The sequence below is a fragment of the Diplotaxodon limnothrissa genome, linkage group LG11 (genome assembly GCF_057381915.1).
Source record: "Diplotaxodon limnothrissa isolate DT_005_m linkage group LG11, D_limnothrissa_male_GT1.1, whole genome shotgun sequence".
NCBI lineage: Eukaryota > Metazoa > Chordata > Actinopteri > Cichliformes > Cichlidae > Diplotaxodon > Diplotaxodon limnothrissa.
In genome coordinates, this window is record NC_140606.1 from 12246969 (window position 1) to 12261851 (window position 14883).

The 14883-nt window shown below is 38.8% G+C and overlaps 6 protein-coding genes across 6 annotated transcripts; 4 read left to right on the top strand and 2 right to left on the bottom strand.

Annotated features, from left to right (window-relative positions):
* Positions 1–1893: 1893 nt before the first annotated feature.
* On the bottom strand, positions 1894–2554 carry LOC146622417 (hepcidin-like). The gene is made up of 3 exons (XM_085365124.1): positions 2411–2554; positions 2237–2323; positions 1894–2071 (listed from the first exon to the last, which is right to left on the bottom strand). Exons 1-3 carry the CDS (start codon positions 2492–2494, stop codon positions 1979–1981), a joined length of 264 nt encoding a protein of 87 aa, XP_085221250.1. The 5' UTR covers positions 2495–2554; the 3' UTR covers positions 1894–1978.
* Positions 2555–2917: 363 nt separating this feature from the next.
* Positions 2918–3624, top strand: LOC146622418 (hepcidin-like). The gene is made up of 3 exons (XM_085366201.1): positions 2918–3071; positions 3170–3247; positions 3384–3624. Exons 1-3 carry the CDS (start codon positions 2985–2987, stop codon positions 3477–3479), a joined length of 261 nt encoding a protein of 86 aa, XP_085222327.1. The 5' UTR covers positions 2918–2984; the 3' UTR covers positions 3480–3624.
* A 2218-nt stretch (positions 3625–5842) lies between these two features.
* On the top strand, positions 5843–6825 carry LOC146622419 (uncharacterized). The gene is made up of 2 exons (XM_085366198.1): positions 5843–5882; positions 5975–6825. Exons 1-2 carry the CDS (start codon positions 5843–5845, stop codon positions 6823–6825), a joined length of 891 nt encoding a protein of 296 aa, XP_085222324.1.
* A 3061-nt stretch (positions 6826–9886) lies between these two features.
* On the bottom strand, positions 9887–10613 carry LOC146622420 (hepcidin-like). Its single transcript, XM_085366200.1, has 3 exons — positions 10469–10613; positions 10295–10381; positions 9887–10129 (listed from the first exon to the last, which is right to left on the bottom strand). Exons 1-3 carry the CDS (start codon positions 10550–10552, stop codon positions 10037–10039), a joined length of 264 nt encoding a protein of 87 aa, XP_085222326.1. The 5' UTR covers positions 10553–10613; the 3' UTR covers positions 9887–10036.
* A 362-nt stretch (positions 10614–10975) lies between these two features.
* Positions 10976–11645, top strand: LOC146622421 (hepcidin-like). The gene is made up of 3 exons (XM_085366202.1): positions 10976–11129; positions 11228–11305; positions 11442–11645. The coding sequence occupies exons 1-3, from the start codon at positions 11043–11045 to the stop codon at positions 11535–11537; spliced, it is 261 nt and encodes an 86-aa protein (XP_085222328.1). The 5' UTR covers positions 10976–11042; the 3' UTR covers positions 11538–11645.
* A 2255-nt stretch (positions 11646–13900) lies between these two features.
* LOC146622422 (uncharacterized) lies at positions 13901–14883 on the top strand. Its single transcript, XM_085366199.1, has 2 exons — positions 13901–13940; positions 14033–14883. Exons 1-2 carry the CDS (start codon positions 13901–13903, stop codon positions 14881–14883), a joined length of 891 nt encoding a protein of 296 aa, XP_085222325.1.

The following is a 14883-nucleotide window of genomic DNA, read 5'->3' on the forward strand; positions in this document are numbered from 1 at the left end:
ATTTAACTCTTTTTGGAGAGTTGGTACGTTAACTCTGATTTAGTGTTAAACACCAAATCTGTCTGGAGTTGATAATTTAACACTTGGTGTTAAGAGTTTATATATTAACTCTCAAAGAGTATTTTAGTTTAACTACGTAAGAGTTATCTTCTAATTCATTCTAAAAAGCGGGAATTTTACTGTTCTGAACTTCTAGAAATTTCTTTTGGAAATAAACATTTACTAAAAAGACGCAATGGTTTTTGAAAAACATTTATTCTGAATTGTGCACCACAATTTCAAAACATTGTCTGAAAGATGTAACAGTGTACATGTTCTCACTTTCATTAGAATTTTGTTTATTAAAAGGTCTGACATAGGTGAGCTGGTAAATGCAAATAACAGCATTCTCATCACTTATTTCTTCAATACAATATGCATGTCCTTCATTCATCCCTTTGTGGAACTTCAACGCACTTCTGCTCTCCCCCATATTCCATCTTCACAAGCATATCCTATGTGGAGACTGAATAAAAATTAGTTGACACTAATTAATGGTACAAATAATCCAGTAATCAATTGCAGCACAGTAAAAAAAAGGAATCCTTTTTGAGCCATTATTTGTGTAAAGTATTTTCCCAAAAGACAAGGACACAGGCAACAGGTAATACTGAACTAAATGCACATGGTTAAACTATTTATAAGAATTTGTTTAAAGAGATGGAATGGAGAACGTGGCTGCAGCTAGGAGTGTCAGCAGAGAGCAGGAACCAGAGGAAAAGCTATCGAGAGACTGATCACCTGGGTCGTGATGGGAACAGTCCAATGGGAATTCTGCATCAATCAGTCAGCGTAATGCCTAAAAGTTTATTCAGATGTAAATATATTAAATTCTTAAAATGAAGAATATGAAAAAAAATCATCAGTGTTTTTAACGACACTGCATTTCATTCATGTGTCTCTATTGGACAGTGTTGTAGAAGTTACAGGAGATAGGAATCAGTTCCACCTTGGCCTGACGTTTGATCACGTTTGGTTGTACTGGCTTTGAGCCTGTTTGTGATACGCTACATCCACATGATACAGCTACTCTAGCTTTTTTTGAAGTGTCGTGAAATATTTTGCTTAAATGTTCTGCAGAACGGATGCAGCGCACATACAGTACAGATATTATCTGAAACAGCATTACACAGTGTTACACCTACTTTACAGTTTCACCACAGTGCAACGTCTCTCAGTATTGTTGAGATGTTTTCTATTATTATGTCCAGTATCAAATTTCTGCTGTACGCAAATCTTTCTATTCTCTCTTTTTCTTCTGTGTGAGGGATTCCTGCATTAATCATGCAGCTTAGAAACTTCATATGCACACCGTGAAAACACCTCCAAATAAATTCAGTGAAAGGTTGTCGAGATAAGGTTGTCTAAAACATTTATGAATGAACTTGTATAGAAAGTGTTTCTAGGAAACATTATCTAACACTTCTACATTCTTTAAAAAAAGTATGCTTGGTTTAACTTTCAAATAACCAATGAACCAGTCCATCAGCTCAAAGCTATTGTACATTACTGCATTTTTGTCATAATTAGTGGTAAAACTGAATGATGATGAGATGCTCCCCACTCATATAATTACAAATATGGGAAAATATGCTCACTTTACTTTTGCTATCAATGGCTTGGCTCTATTAACAGGTTGTACCACATACGACATGGGCAAGAGTATGAGGCAACAACTCTTAACTGACATCAGCACAAAAACTGTACATCAGGAGCTTCATGTCACTGGTTTCCATTAATGTTTAATTCTTGTCAGACAGAAACAGAAACAGACAGCACATGTTGTAGTATAGTGACTCTGAACTTTTTAATATAATAACATACTGGATGACCAGATGAAGAAACACTGTCAGACTTTAACAAATGCTAAGCAGTCAAATCATTTCATGTATAACAGTCTATACTTAGTGGTTGATGTGAGAATCGCAGGTAGATATTCTCAGAATCTGCAGCACAATCCACAGACACCAGCATTGCAGCAGCCGCAGCAAAAGCGACACTTCATGCCACGCTTCTGTCTGTGGTACGGCATCTGTGTGAAAGAGGAGAAGAGCAGAGAGTTTATCTTCAGCTGCAAGTCACTTCATTGTTTCTAATTTTATGAAAAGTTGTGAGTGCACAGTTTATTTTAAACATCTCCCTGCATTTGAGAGATCTCACAATTACTGTCTTCATTCATTTATTGAAGTAAACTCACCACCCATGAGTCAGCTGATACCTCCTGATGTTCAGCAGCTGGACTGTCAGTGCTCACAGCCTCTTGTAGCTCTTGCAGTTCTCGTATCTGTAGAGAAAGAAAACAGATCTTAGCATCTTCACAACAAATTCATGCAGAAGAAGCACATTACATGAATTTAACACAGTATGTAACCTCAGCAAATGTGGCAGAGCTCTGCTGAATGCAAATACACATGAGTGCAACGGCCACTGCAACTGCAACGCTGAACGTCTCCATCTTCAGGAGGTTTGAGTGGTTTAAGGTGGTCAGATCCTTTGACTCTCTCGTTGACTCTTGTCAGCTCCTTCGTGATGGTTGACTGAGGGAAACGGTGCTGGTATTTATACTCATTTGCTCCACTGCTGCCTCGTCACTTAGAGTACAGAAACTACTGTCGGGAACAGGCTTGCATCAATAGGACAGGGAAAACCCATATAGTTAAACATCCGAAGGTCAAAGTTCATGCCGACTGAGAAAAGTACAGATTTTCTCCTTCCTCAGGAATTTTCCATTCCCAGAATTTCATAGCACAGGAAAATACGGAGTTTTGCAATGTTCCTGAAATCAGGTAGAGTAAGAGCTGTGAGTGACGAGGCAGCAGGGGCCCAAATCAGTATAAATATCAGCACTTCTGCACACATTAACCATCAGACAGAAGGACTCAGCTCACAACAATCATCCGGACCAGGAGAAAGAGTCGAACTTGACCCTCTCAAAGCCTCCTAAGATGAAGACGTTCAGTGTTGCAGTTGCAGTGGCCGTCGTGCTCACATTCATTTGTGTTCAGCAGAGCTCTGCTGTCCCAGTCACTGAAGTAAGAACTTGACTTTAACCAAGTGTATTAGCTTACAAGCTGCAAATGTTTGTTTCAGTGCTACAATGTGGTTTCTACTGCACTCAATTCATTAACAGGAGCAGGAGCTGGAGGAGCCAATGAGCATGGACTATCCAGCAGCAGCACATGAGGAGGCATCAGTGGACTCATGGATGGTAAGTAACACTAACTGAGTGAAGGTGGCCAAATTACTTCAGCTAAATGAAAGTGTTTGTTAGAGCAGGTGAAAATAAAGAGCAGTGATGCTGCTGCAGATGAACTCTGTGCTCATGTCTCTTGTGTTTCCTACAGATGCTGTATAACAGCAGACACAAGCGTGGCATCAAGTGTCGCTTTTGCTGTGGCTGCTGCACCCCCGGTATCTGTGGAGTTTGCTGCAGGTTCTGAGGATTCCTGCTCCCACAACCACTCAGCATTAACAAACTGTATGTCACAGTTAATGTGTGAGATTATACTGTTTTAGTAACATTGTGTCCTCAGTTACTGCATCAACTACATGCTTGTATTACACAGTTTATCACAATAAACTTTATGGTCATTTAGATATAATGTGGATTTTTGTTGTCATTTTAAATGTCGTATTTTCCTTTGTTACATTTGTAAAACTGACTGCTATGCACCGTCCATCCATCAATTCATCCATCAAAGCTGCCATAGGGCTACAGGCAGGGTATATCCTGGACAGTGTTAACACATAGAGAGAAAAGCATTCGTGATCACAGTAACCCCTGTAACTGATTCAAAATCACAATTTAACCAAACACCAAAGTGTTCTGACTTTGATGGGAGACTCTCCAAAATATTCAATTTTTATTTCAAACACATACGCAGTTGGTTATATATGGTTAAAATGATTCAAATGCAGTAAATATATACATTTTTCATATAAATAGAGTCCATAACTTGATTATTGTCTGTAGCCCACATAATTAAACACTTTAGTTAGATAAAACATGTGAGTTTTGATGTTATGTACTGTATAGCCTGTGTAATAAATAAACATGTAGCCCAATAAGTATAAAATCCAGAAAGCTACACGACATGGGGCAGTTCATTTACAAACACAAGTGTAACTTGAGTTTCACACTGTTTTTTGTTAGAAAATAATCAAATTGTTAAATGCTTAAAGCACACAAAACGTCAGAAATCTGCACTGTCATGAACAACAATGTAAACCTAATTTTTGGATTAACCCTCCGAAGTCTGAATCCCAGCTTGTGCACATCAACCTCACTGATTTGCACAAATACAGTTTATAATGAAGACATGTTAAATATTAAGCACTGAAAACAGTTTGGTTGTTGTTGTTTGGAACGTCATTTAATGCATGTTGTTTTGTTGCCATAGTGATGCCTCCAGGGGAAAATTAGGGAGCAGAGCAAGAATAAGACTGTGGATATATGTTTTGATAGCTTTGGGTTCTCTTTGTTTTTGCCTAACAATCATAAAGAAATGTATTATATTTTGTGTGTGTCCTCATTATTGAGCTTTAATCCTGCATAAAGGCCAAGATGAATCTCTTAGAGTAGAACTTTACAGTAACTATTAGAATAAAAAAAAAAAACACACATTGACTGCTTTAGTTTTTAAGATTCACTTCTGTCTTAAGTATTTTTTGTCTCCATATAAGATATCAAAATCTGTGCATACAACTTGATGTAAAAAGAATCTATGTACATTCCGCAGTCTATGATGCTAGAATGGCATCGCAGCATTTAAACATGTTTTGAATGAAAACATCAGCATATGAAAACAAAACTGAAGAGACACTGCAACCGTATGAAGGAAGACGACTATTTAGTGAAATTTCTACATTTCCCTGAGGATTAACTGCTCTGTAACTTACCAAGAACTAAAGTAAGTTCAAATTTCATTTTATAGACTTAAGATCATTTACTTAAATATAAAGCCTGATTTTCCTGCCTGCCAGGACAGTATTTCTGTACTTTACATTGTGCAAGTCTAGACTATATTTTACATCATAGAGAGGATGATGTGGCTCTATTATTCAGGAAAACAAATGAAGACTTAACTATTTGTCAGCTGTTGTAATATTTGACAAATTATACATAAATTAGAAAATGTTCTTAATCATATCTTACAGTGACAGAAGCTCTGCTGTTAATCTTAGTATCTGCAGTTTTTACACGCTTACACAAACACACGCAGTTACTGTCCCTCCATTTAGAAAGACAGAGGCATCAGAGTGAGCATCATTCAACACAGACGCTCTCACAACACAAATCCTGACGTCGGTTTGCAATAAATGTAATTTAAAAAATTTACATTCATGTATGCTATATGCATTTTGTCCATTCCAAAGTTGTGAGTCTATACCAGCCAAAATGCTGTCTTTAGCTATTAACATTTGAAATGATGAAGGCACTTGAAAGTAACACAACATTAGCTGCCTTTCCAGAAAAAGACAAAAACCTTTCAGAAGTATAGTATGTAAGGTTTTGTGAGGTTTTCCTCCCAGGCTTCTAGACTTCTGATTGGCCAACATTTCTACACGGTTAGGATTTGACATGTTCCTGACTTTGTTTTTAGGGTTTACATGTGGAAGGAGATATTTTTTCAAAACTGCACATGTGGACGGGATTTTTTTTAAACGAAAAAGGAAAATTTCCGTTTACAAAAGTGCCCGTGTACGTGTGGACGTAGCCTAAAGTTATCACAAAAAAAGCAAATTCGCTGAACATTCTGAGTTGTTTAGTGATCATTGTTGTTTTCTGTTCCTTGTAGTCAAAATGAATGGAAGCGGAGATGGATCACAAAATAACCGTAATGGTAAGCACATGCACTCAGTCGTAAAATTGATGAAAAACTGATTTTCAGCAGATGTTTATGAATGCTAATTAAAAGATAAAATGATCTTGCAGGCCGACAGGTTAACCCAGAAATGTTTCCAAGAGGAGATCAGGAGCCAGCTTACGAACCTGTTGGTGGAATCTGGGGTTTACTGGAAAGACTTTATGTTACTCTCTATGATATCTTTTTTTGGAGGCTGACTGAGCTACTAGATGAATTAGAGGATCGATATGATGTCTTATATATTGACTTTCACAATGTCAATGACGGCAATGTCAACAATGTAAACAATCACAATATTAATGTGAGAGACAATGATGCCAATGTTGACAACAATGAACTGCATGATGATCATAATGCTGTTGTTGTTGTCGGCATTGAAAATGACGATTCTGATGAGGCATTTGAAGACTGTGAGGATGTTCACCCGTACATCCCAGAAGAGGATCCTCAGCCAGGTGTATCCAGGAAGAGGTCTAGAGAGATGGATGTGGAAGATGTGGAGCCCAACAAAAGAATCAGATGGAGCGAGGAGTTTTCTGATGATGACTCTGACTTCATCTCTGCCTGTGATACTGATAGCGAGGGCTGTCCTCATCTTGGTAATATTGCTGATGAGGTACCGCTGTCTGTTGGATCCACGAAAAGGTCCAGAAAGGAAGATGGAGATGAAGAAGAGCCTAATAGCAAAAGATCCAGGCTCGCAAACTCTGATTCGGGGACCAGCTCAATTGTGTATGATCACTCTGAGAGCAGTAGTGATGAACTCTTTGAAGATGCCCATGAAGAGACTGACAACCATGAAACTGGAGGCTCGAGGAAAAGGTCCCGAGAGGATTTGGAAGAAGAAGAGGAATGCTTGCGCGTTTGCAAATTTCGGAGGTGTTCAAATGAGTCCACCAGCACCCGTGATGACAACTAACACTATTTCAACGGGATTTTTCTGTATCCTTTTAGTAGGCTGATGGCCTACTCAGGTGACCCTGAATCCTCCCTTGGTTTTGCTGCCAGAAGTTGGGCATACACTGTGCAATTTTTTCAGTCGCGTTATTCAGCTCCTGTTCAAACTGTCCGATTGACTCGTAGGGGTTAGAAGTTCGTAGGTCACGATACAGGGTCTCATACTATACGGCCCGATGCTCTGTGCAACCTGAGTGCTCACACTGTTCGTCCATAGCATGAAGGTTATGACACAAAATTTTACACTATTTTCACGGTTGTTGTGGTCGCGATAATTTTGTGAGGCCACATCGAAAAGGCTCGGATGAGCTTGGCAGTTCTACAAGTTGTGCCTCCATCGCTTGTGTCCGGATCACACGCTGCACTGCCGTGCTGTTCTGTCTTTTCGCTTTCATCTCTGTGTTTGCGCGTGCGCAGTGAGAGACGCTGCGTTGACACCCTCACGACGGCCGACAGGATTTCAAACAGGTTTGATTTTCTTACGACCAAATGACTGATGATCAGGAGCTGATCGTGAGGTGTTAATCACTTCTCGTTACCCCATGTATACGATGCACGACACACGATTAAGGCCAAACTCGGGTCGATCCCCAAAACAGTTGCACGACTGAAAAATCGGCTCAAAATGGGCCAAAAATCGCACAGTGTATGTCCAGCATTAGGCGTAGGCTGCTGGGGGATTCCCATGATGCACTGGGTGTTTCTTCTTCACCCACTATGTGTTAATAGACCTCTCTGCACTGAATTGTACTTGTTGTTAACCTCTGGCTCTCTTCCACAGAATGTCTTTATCCTGTTTTCCTTCCCCCTCCCCAACCGGTCGCAGCAGATGGCCGCCCCTCCCTGAGCCTGGTTCTGCTGGAGGTTTCTTCCTGTTAAAAGGGAGTTTTTCCTTCCCACTGTCGCCAAAGTGCTTGCTCATAGGGGGTCATTTGATTGTTGGGTTTTTCTTTGTAAGTATACCTTACAATATAAAGCACCTTGAGGTGACTGTTACTGTGATTTGGCACTATATAAAAAAAAATTGAATTGAATTTAAAATTTGAATGGATGTGACTGTGTAGATTCCAAATCCAGCATGTCCAAATTAACACTGTCGGATTTGATTTCAACACTATTAAAGTGTCTATATGGGTCCACACCAGAGAGTGTTAATTTAACTCTTTTTGGAGAGTTGGTACGTTAACTCTGATTTAGTGTTAAACACCAAATCTGTCTGGAGTTGATAATTTAACACTTGGTGTTAAGAGTTTATATATTAACTCTCAAAAGAGTATTTTAGTTTAACTACGTAAGAGTTATCTTCTAATTCATTCTAAAAAGCGGGAATTTTACTGTTCTGAACTTCTAGAAATTTCTTTTGGAAATAAACATTTACTAAAAAGACGCAATGGTTTTTGAAAAACATTTATTCTGAATTGTGCACCACAATTTCAAAATATTGTCTGAAAGATGTAACAGTGTACATGTTCTCACTTTCATTAGAATTTTGTTTATTAAAAGGTCTGACATAGGTGAGCTGGTAAATGCAAATAACAGCATTCTCATCACTTATTTCTTCAATACAATATGCATGTCCTTCATTCATCCCTTTGTGGAACTTCAACGCACTTCTGCTCTCCCCCATATTCCATCTTCACAAGCATATCCTATGTGGAGACTGAATAAAAATTAGTTGACACTAATTAATGGTACAAATAATCCAGTAATCAATTGCAGCACAGTAAAAAAAAGGAATCCTTTTTGAGCCATTATTTGTGTAAAGTATTTTCCCAAAAGACAAGGACACAGGCAACAGGTAATACTGAACTAAATGCACATGGTTAAACTATTTATAAGAATTTGTTTAAAGAGATGGAATGGAGAACGTGGCTGCAGCTAGGAGTGTCAGCAGAGAGCAGGAACCAGAGGAAAAGCTATCGAGAGACTGATCACCTGGGTCGTGATGGGAACAGTCCAATGGGAATTCTGCATCAATCAGTCAGCGTAATGCCTAAAAGTTTATTCAGATGTAAATATATTAAATTCTTAAAATGAAGAATATGAAAAAAAATCATCAGTGTTTTTAACGACACTGCATTTCATTCATGTGTCTCTATTGGACAGTGTTGTAGAAGTTACAGGAGATAGGAATCAGTTCCACCTTGGCCTGACGTTTGATCACGTTTGGTTGTACTGGCTTTGAGCCTGTTTGTGATACGCTACATCCACATGATACAGCTACTCTAGCTTTTTTTGAAGTGTCGTGAAATATTTTGCTTAAATGTTCTGCAGAACGGATGCAGCGCACATACAGTACAGATATTATCTGAAACAGCATTACACAGTGTTACACCTACTTTACAGTTTCACCACAGTGCAACGTCTCTCAGTATTGTTGAGATGTTTTCTATTATTATGTCCAGTATCAAATTTCTGCTGTACGCAAATCTTTCTATTCTCTCTTTTTCTTCTGTGTGAGGGATTCCTGCATTAATCATGCAGCTTAGAAACTTCATATGCACACCGTGAAAACACCTCCAAATAAATTCAGTGAAAGGTTGTCGAGATAAGGTTGTCTAAAACATTTATGAATGAACTTGTATAGAAAGTGTTTCTAGGAAACATTATCTAACACTTCTACATTCTTTAAAAAAAGTATGCTTGGTTTAACTTTCAAATAACCAATGAACCAGTCCATCAGCTCAAAGCTATTGTACATTACTGCATTTTTGTCATAATTAGTGGTAAAATTGAATGATGATGAGATGCTCCCCACTCATATAATTACAAATATGGGAAAATATGCTCACTTTACTTTTGCTATCAATGGCTTGGCTCTATTAACAGGTTGTACCACATACGACATGGGCAAGAGTATGAGGCAACAACTCTTAACTGACATCAGCACAAAAACTGTACATCAGGAGCTTCATGTCACTGGTTTCCATTAATGTTTAATTCTTGTCAGACAGAAACAGAAACAGACAGCACATGTTGTAGTATAGTGACTCTGAACTTTTTAATATAATAACATACTGTAGTTCCAAATGCTTGGTACACTGTTCACTGATACAGCAGGATGACCAGATGAAGAAACACTGTCAGACTTTAACAAATGCTAAGCAGTCAAATCATTTCATGTATAACAGTCTATACTTAGTGGTTGATGTGAGAATCGCAGGTAGATATTCTCAGAATCTGCAGCACAATCCACAGACACCAGCATTGCAGCAGCCGCAGCAAAAGCGACACTTCATGCCACGCTTCTGTCTGTGGTACGGCATCTGTGTGAAAGAGGAGAAGAGCAGAGAGTTTATCTTCACCTGCAAGTCACTTCATTGTTTCTAATTTTATGAAAAGTTGTGAGTGCACAGTTTATTTTAAACATCTCCCTGCATTTGAGAGATCTCACAATTACTGTCTTCATTCATTTATTGAAGTAAACTCACCACCCATGAGTCAGCTGATACCTCCTGATGTTCAGCAGCTGGACTGTCAGTGCTCACAGCCTCTTGTAGCTCTTGCAGTTCTCGTATCTGTAGAGAAAGAAAACAGATCTTAGCATCTTCACAACAAATTCATGCAGAAGAAGCACATTACATGAATTTAACACAGTCTGTAACCTCAGCAAATGTGGCAGAGCTCTGCTGAATGCAAATACACATGAGTGCAACGGCCACTGCAACTGCAACGCTGAACGTCTCCATCTTCAGGAGGTTTGAGTGGTTTAAGGTGGTCAGATCCTTTGACTCTCTCGTTGACTCTTGTCAGCTCCTTCGTGATGGTTGACTGAGGGAAAAGTTGCTGGTATTTATACTCATTTGCTCCACTGCTGCCTCGTCACTTAGAGTACAGAAACTACTGTCGGGAACAGGCTTGCATCAATAGGACAGGGAAAACCCATATAGTTAAACATCCGAAGGTCAAAGTTCATGCCGACTGAGAAAAGTACAGATTTTCTCCTTCCTCAGGAATTTTCCATTCCCAGAATTTCATAGCACAGGAAAATACGGAGTTTTGCAATGTTCCTGAAATCAGGTAGAGTAAGAGCTGTGAGTGACGAGGCAGCAGGGGCCCAAATCAGTATAAATATCAGCACTTCTGCACACATTAGCCATCAGACAGAAGGACTCAGCTCACAACAATCATCCGGACCAGGAGAAAGAGTCGAACTTGACCCTCTCAAAGCCTCCTAAGATGAAGACGTTCAGTGTTGCAGTTGCAGTGGCCGTCGTGCTCACATTCATTTGTGTTCAGCAGAGCTCTGCTGTCCCAGTCACTGAAGTAAGAACTTGACTTTAACCAAGTGTATTAGCTTACAAGCTGCAAATGTTTGTTTCAGTGCTACAATGTGGTTTCTACTGCACTCAATTCATTAACAGGAGCAGGAGCTGGAGGAGCCAATGAGCATGGACTATCCAGCAGCAGCACATGAGGAGGCATCAGTGGACTCATGGAAGGTAAGTAACACTAACTGAGTGAAGGTGGCCAAATTACTTCAGCTAAATGAAAGTGTTTGTTAGAGCAGGTGAAAATAAAGAGCAGTGATGCTGCTGCAGATGAACTCTGTGCTCATGTCTCTTGTGTTTCCTACAGATGCTGTATAACAGCAGACACAAGCGTGGCATCAAGTGTCGCTTTTGCTGTGGCTGCTGCACCCCCGGTATCTGTGGAGTTTGCTGCAGGTTCTGAGGATTCCTGCTCCCACAACCACTCAGCATTAACAAACTGTATGTCACAGTTAATGTGTGAGATTATACTGTTTTAGTAACATTGTGTCCTCAGTTACTGCATCAACTACATGCTTGTATTGCACAGTTTATCACAATAAACTTTATGGTCATTTAGATATAATGTGGATTTTTGTTGTCATTTTAAATGTCGTATTTTCCTTTGTTACATTTGTAAAACTGACTGCTATGCACCGTCCATCCATCAATTCATCCATCAAAGCTGCCATAGGGCTACAGGCAGGGTATATCCTGGACAGTGTTAACACATAGAGAGAAAAGCATTCGTGATCACAGTAACCCCTGTAACTGATTCAAAATCACAATTTAACCAAACACCAAAGTGTTCTGACTTTGAGGGGAGACTCTCCAAAATATTCAATTTTTATTTCAAACACATATGCAGTTGGTTATATATGGTTAAAATGATTCAAATGCAGTAAATATATACATTTTTCATATAAATAGAGTCCATAACTTGATTATTGTCTGTAGCCCACATAATTAAACACTTTAGTTAGATAAAACATGTGAGTTTTGATGTTATGTACTGTATAGCCTGTGTAATAAATAAACATGTAGCCCAATAAGTATAAAATCCAGAAAGCTACACGACATGGGGCAGTTCATTTACAAACACAAGTGTAACTTGAGTTTCACACTGTTTTTTGTTAGAAAATAATCAAATTGTTAAATGCTTAAAGCACACAAAACGTCAGAAATCTGCACTGTCATGAACAACAATGTAAACCTAATTTTTGGATTAACCCTCCGAAGTCTGAATCCCAGCTTGTGCACATCAACCTCACTGATTTGCACAAATACAGTTTATAATGAAGACATGTTAAATATTAAGCACTGAAAACAGTTTGGTTGTTGTTGTTTGGAACGTCATTTAATGCATGTTGTTTTGTTGCCATAGTGATGCCTCCAGGGGAAAATTAGGGAGCAGAGCAAGAATAAGACTGTGGATATATGTTTTGATAGCTTTGGGTTCTCTTTGTTTTTGCCTAACAATCATAAAGAAATGTATTATATTTTGTGTGTGTCCTCATTATTGAGCTTTAATCCTGCATAAAGGCCAAGATGAATCTCTTAGAGTAGAACTTTACAGTAACTATTAGAATAAAAAAAAAAAACACACATTGACTGCTTTAGTTTTTAAGATTCACTTCTGTCTTAAGTATTTTTTGTCTCCATATAAGATATCAAAATCTGTGCATACAACTTGATGTAAAAAGAATCTATGTACATTCCGCAGTCTATGATGCTAGAATGGCATCGCAGCATTTAAACATGTTTTGAATGAAAACATCAGCATATGAAAACAAAACTGAAGAGACACTGCAACCGTATGAAGGAAGACGACTATTTAGTGAAATTTCTACATTTCCCTGAGGATTAACTGCTCTGTAACTTACCAAGAACTAAAGTAAGTTCAAATTTCATTTTATAGACTTAAGATCATTTACTTAAATATAAAGCCTGATTTTCCTGCCTGCCAGGACAGTATTTCTGTACTTTACATTGTGCAAGTCTAGACTATATTTTACATCATAGAGAGGATGATGTGGCTCTATTATTCAGGAAAACAAATGAAGACTTAACTATTTGTCAGCTGTTGTAATATTTGACAAATTATACATAAATTAGAAAATGTTCTTAATCATATCTTACAGTGACAGAAGCTCTGCTGTTAATCTTAGTATCTGCAGTTTTTACACGCTTACACAAACACACGCAGTTACTGTCCCTCCATTTAGAAAGACAGAGGCATCAGAGTGAGCATCATTCAACACAGACGCTCTCACAACACAAATCCTGACGTCGGTTTGCAATAAATGTAATTTAAAAAATTTACATTCATGTATGCTATATGCATTTTGTCCATTCCAAAGTTGTGAGTCTATACCAGCCAAAATGCTGTCTTTAGCTATTAACATTTGAAATGATGAAGGCACTTGAAAGTAACACAACATTAGCTGCCTTTCCAGAAAAAGACAAAAACCTTTCAGAAGTATAGTATGTAAGGTTTTGTGAGGTTTTCCTCCCAGGCTTCTAGACTTCTGATTGGCCAACATTTCTACACGGTTAGGATTTGGCATGTTCCTGACTTTGTTTTTAGGGTTTACATGTGGAAGGAGATATTTTTTCAAAACTGCACATGTGGACGGGGGTTTTTTTAAACGAAAAAGGAAAATTTCCGTTTACAAAAGTGCCCGTGTACGTGTGGACGTAGCCTAAAGTTATCACAAAAAAAGCAAATTCGCTGAACATTCTGAGTTGTTTAGTGATCATTGTTGTTTTCTGTTCCTTGTAGTCAAAATGAATGGAAGCGGAGATGGATCACAAAATAACCGTAATGGTAAGCACATGCACTCAGTCGTAAAATTGATGAAAAACTGATTTTCAGCAGATGTTTATGAATGCTAATTAAAAGATAAAATGATCTTGCAGGCCGACAGGTTAACCCAGAAATGTTTCCAAGAGGAGATCAGGAGCCAGCTTACGAACCTGTTGGTGGAATCTGGGGTTTACTGGAAAGACTTTATGTTACTCTCTATGATATCTTTTTTTGGAGGCTGACTGAGCTACTAGATGAATTAGAGGATCGATATGGTGTCTTATATATTGACTTTCACAATGTCAATGACGGCAATGTCAACAATGTAAACAATCACAATATTAATGTGAGAGACAATGATGCCAATGTTGACAACAATGAACTGCATGATGATCATAATGCTGTTGTTGTTGTCGGCATTGAAAATGACGATTCTGATGAGGCATTTGAAGACTGTGAGGATGTTCACCCGTACATCCCAGAAGAGGATCCTCAGCCAGGTGTATCCAGGAAGAGGTCTAGAGAGATGGATGTGGAAGATGTGGAGCCCAACAAAAGAATCAGATGGAGCGAGGAGTTTTCTGATGATGACTCTGACTTCATCTCTGCCTGTGATACTGATAGCGAGGGCTGTCCTCATCTTGGTAATATTGCTGATGAGGTACCGCTGTCTGTTGGATCCACGAAAAGGTCCAGAAAGGAAGATGGAGATGAAGAAGAGCCTAATAGCAAAAGATCCAGGCTCGCAAACTCTGATTCGGGGACCAGCTCAATTGTGTATGATCACTCTGAGAGCAGTAGTGATGAACTCTTTGAAGATGCCCATGAAGAGACTGACAACCATGAAACTGGAGGCTCGAGGAAAAGGTCCAGAGAGGATTTGGAAGAAGAAGAGGAATGCTTGCGCGTTTGCAAATTTCGGAGGTGTTCAAATGAGTCCACCAGCACCCGTGATGACAACTAA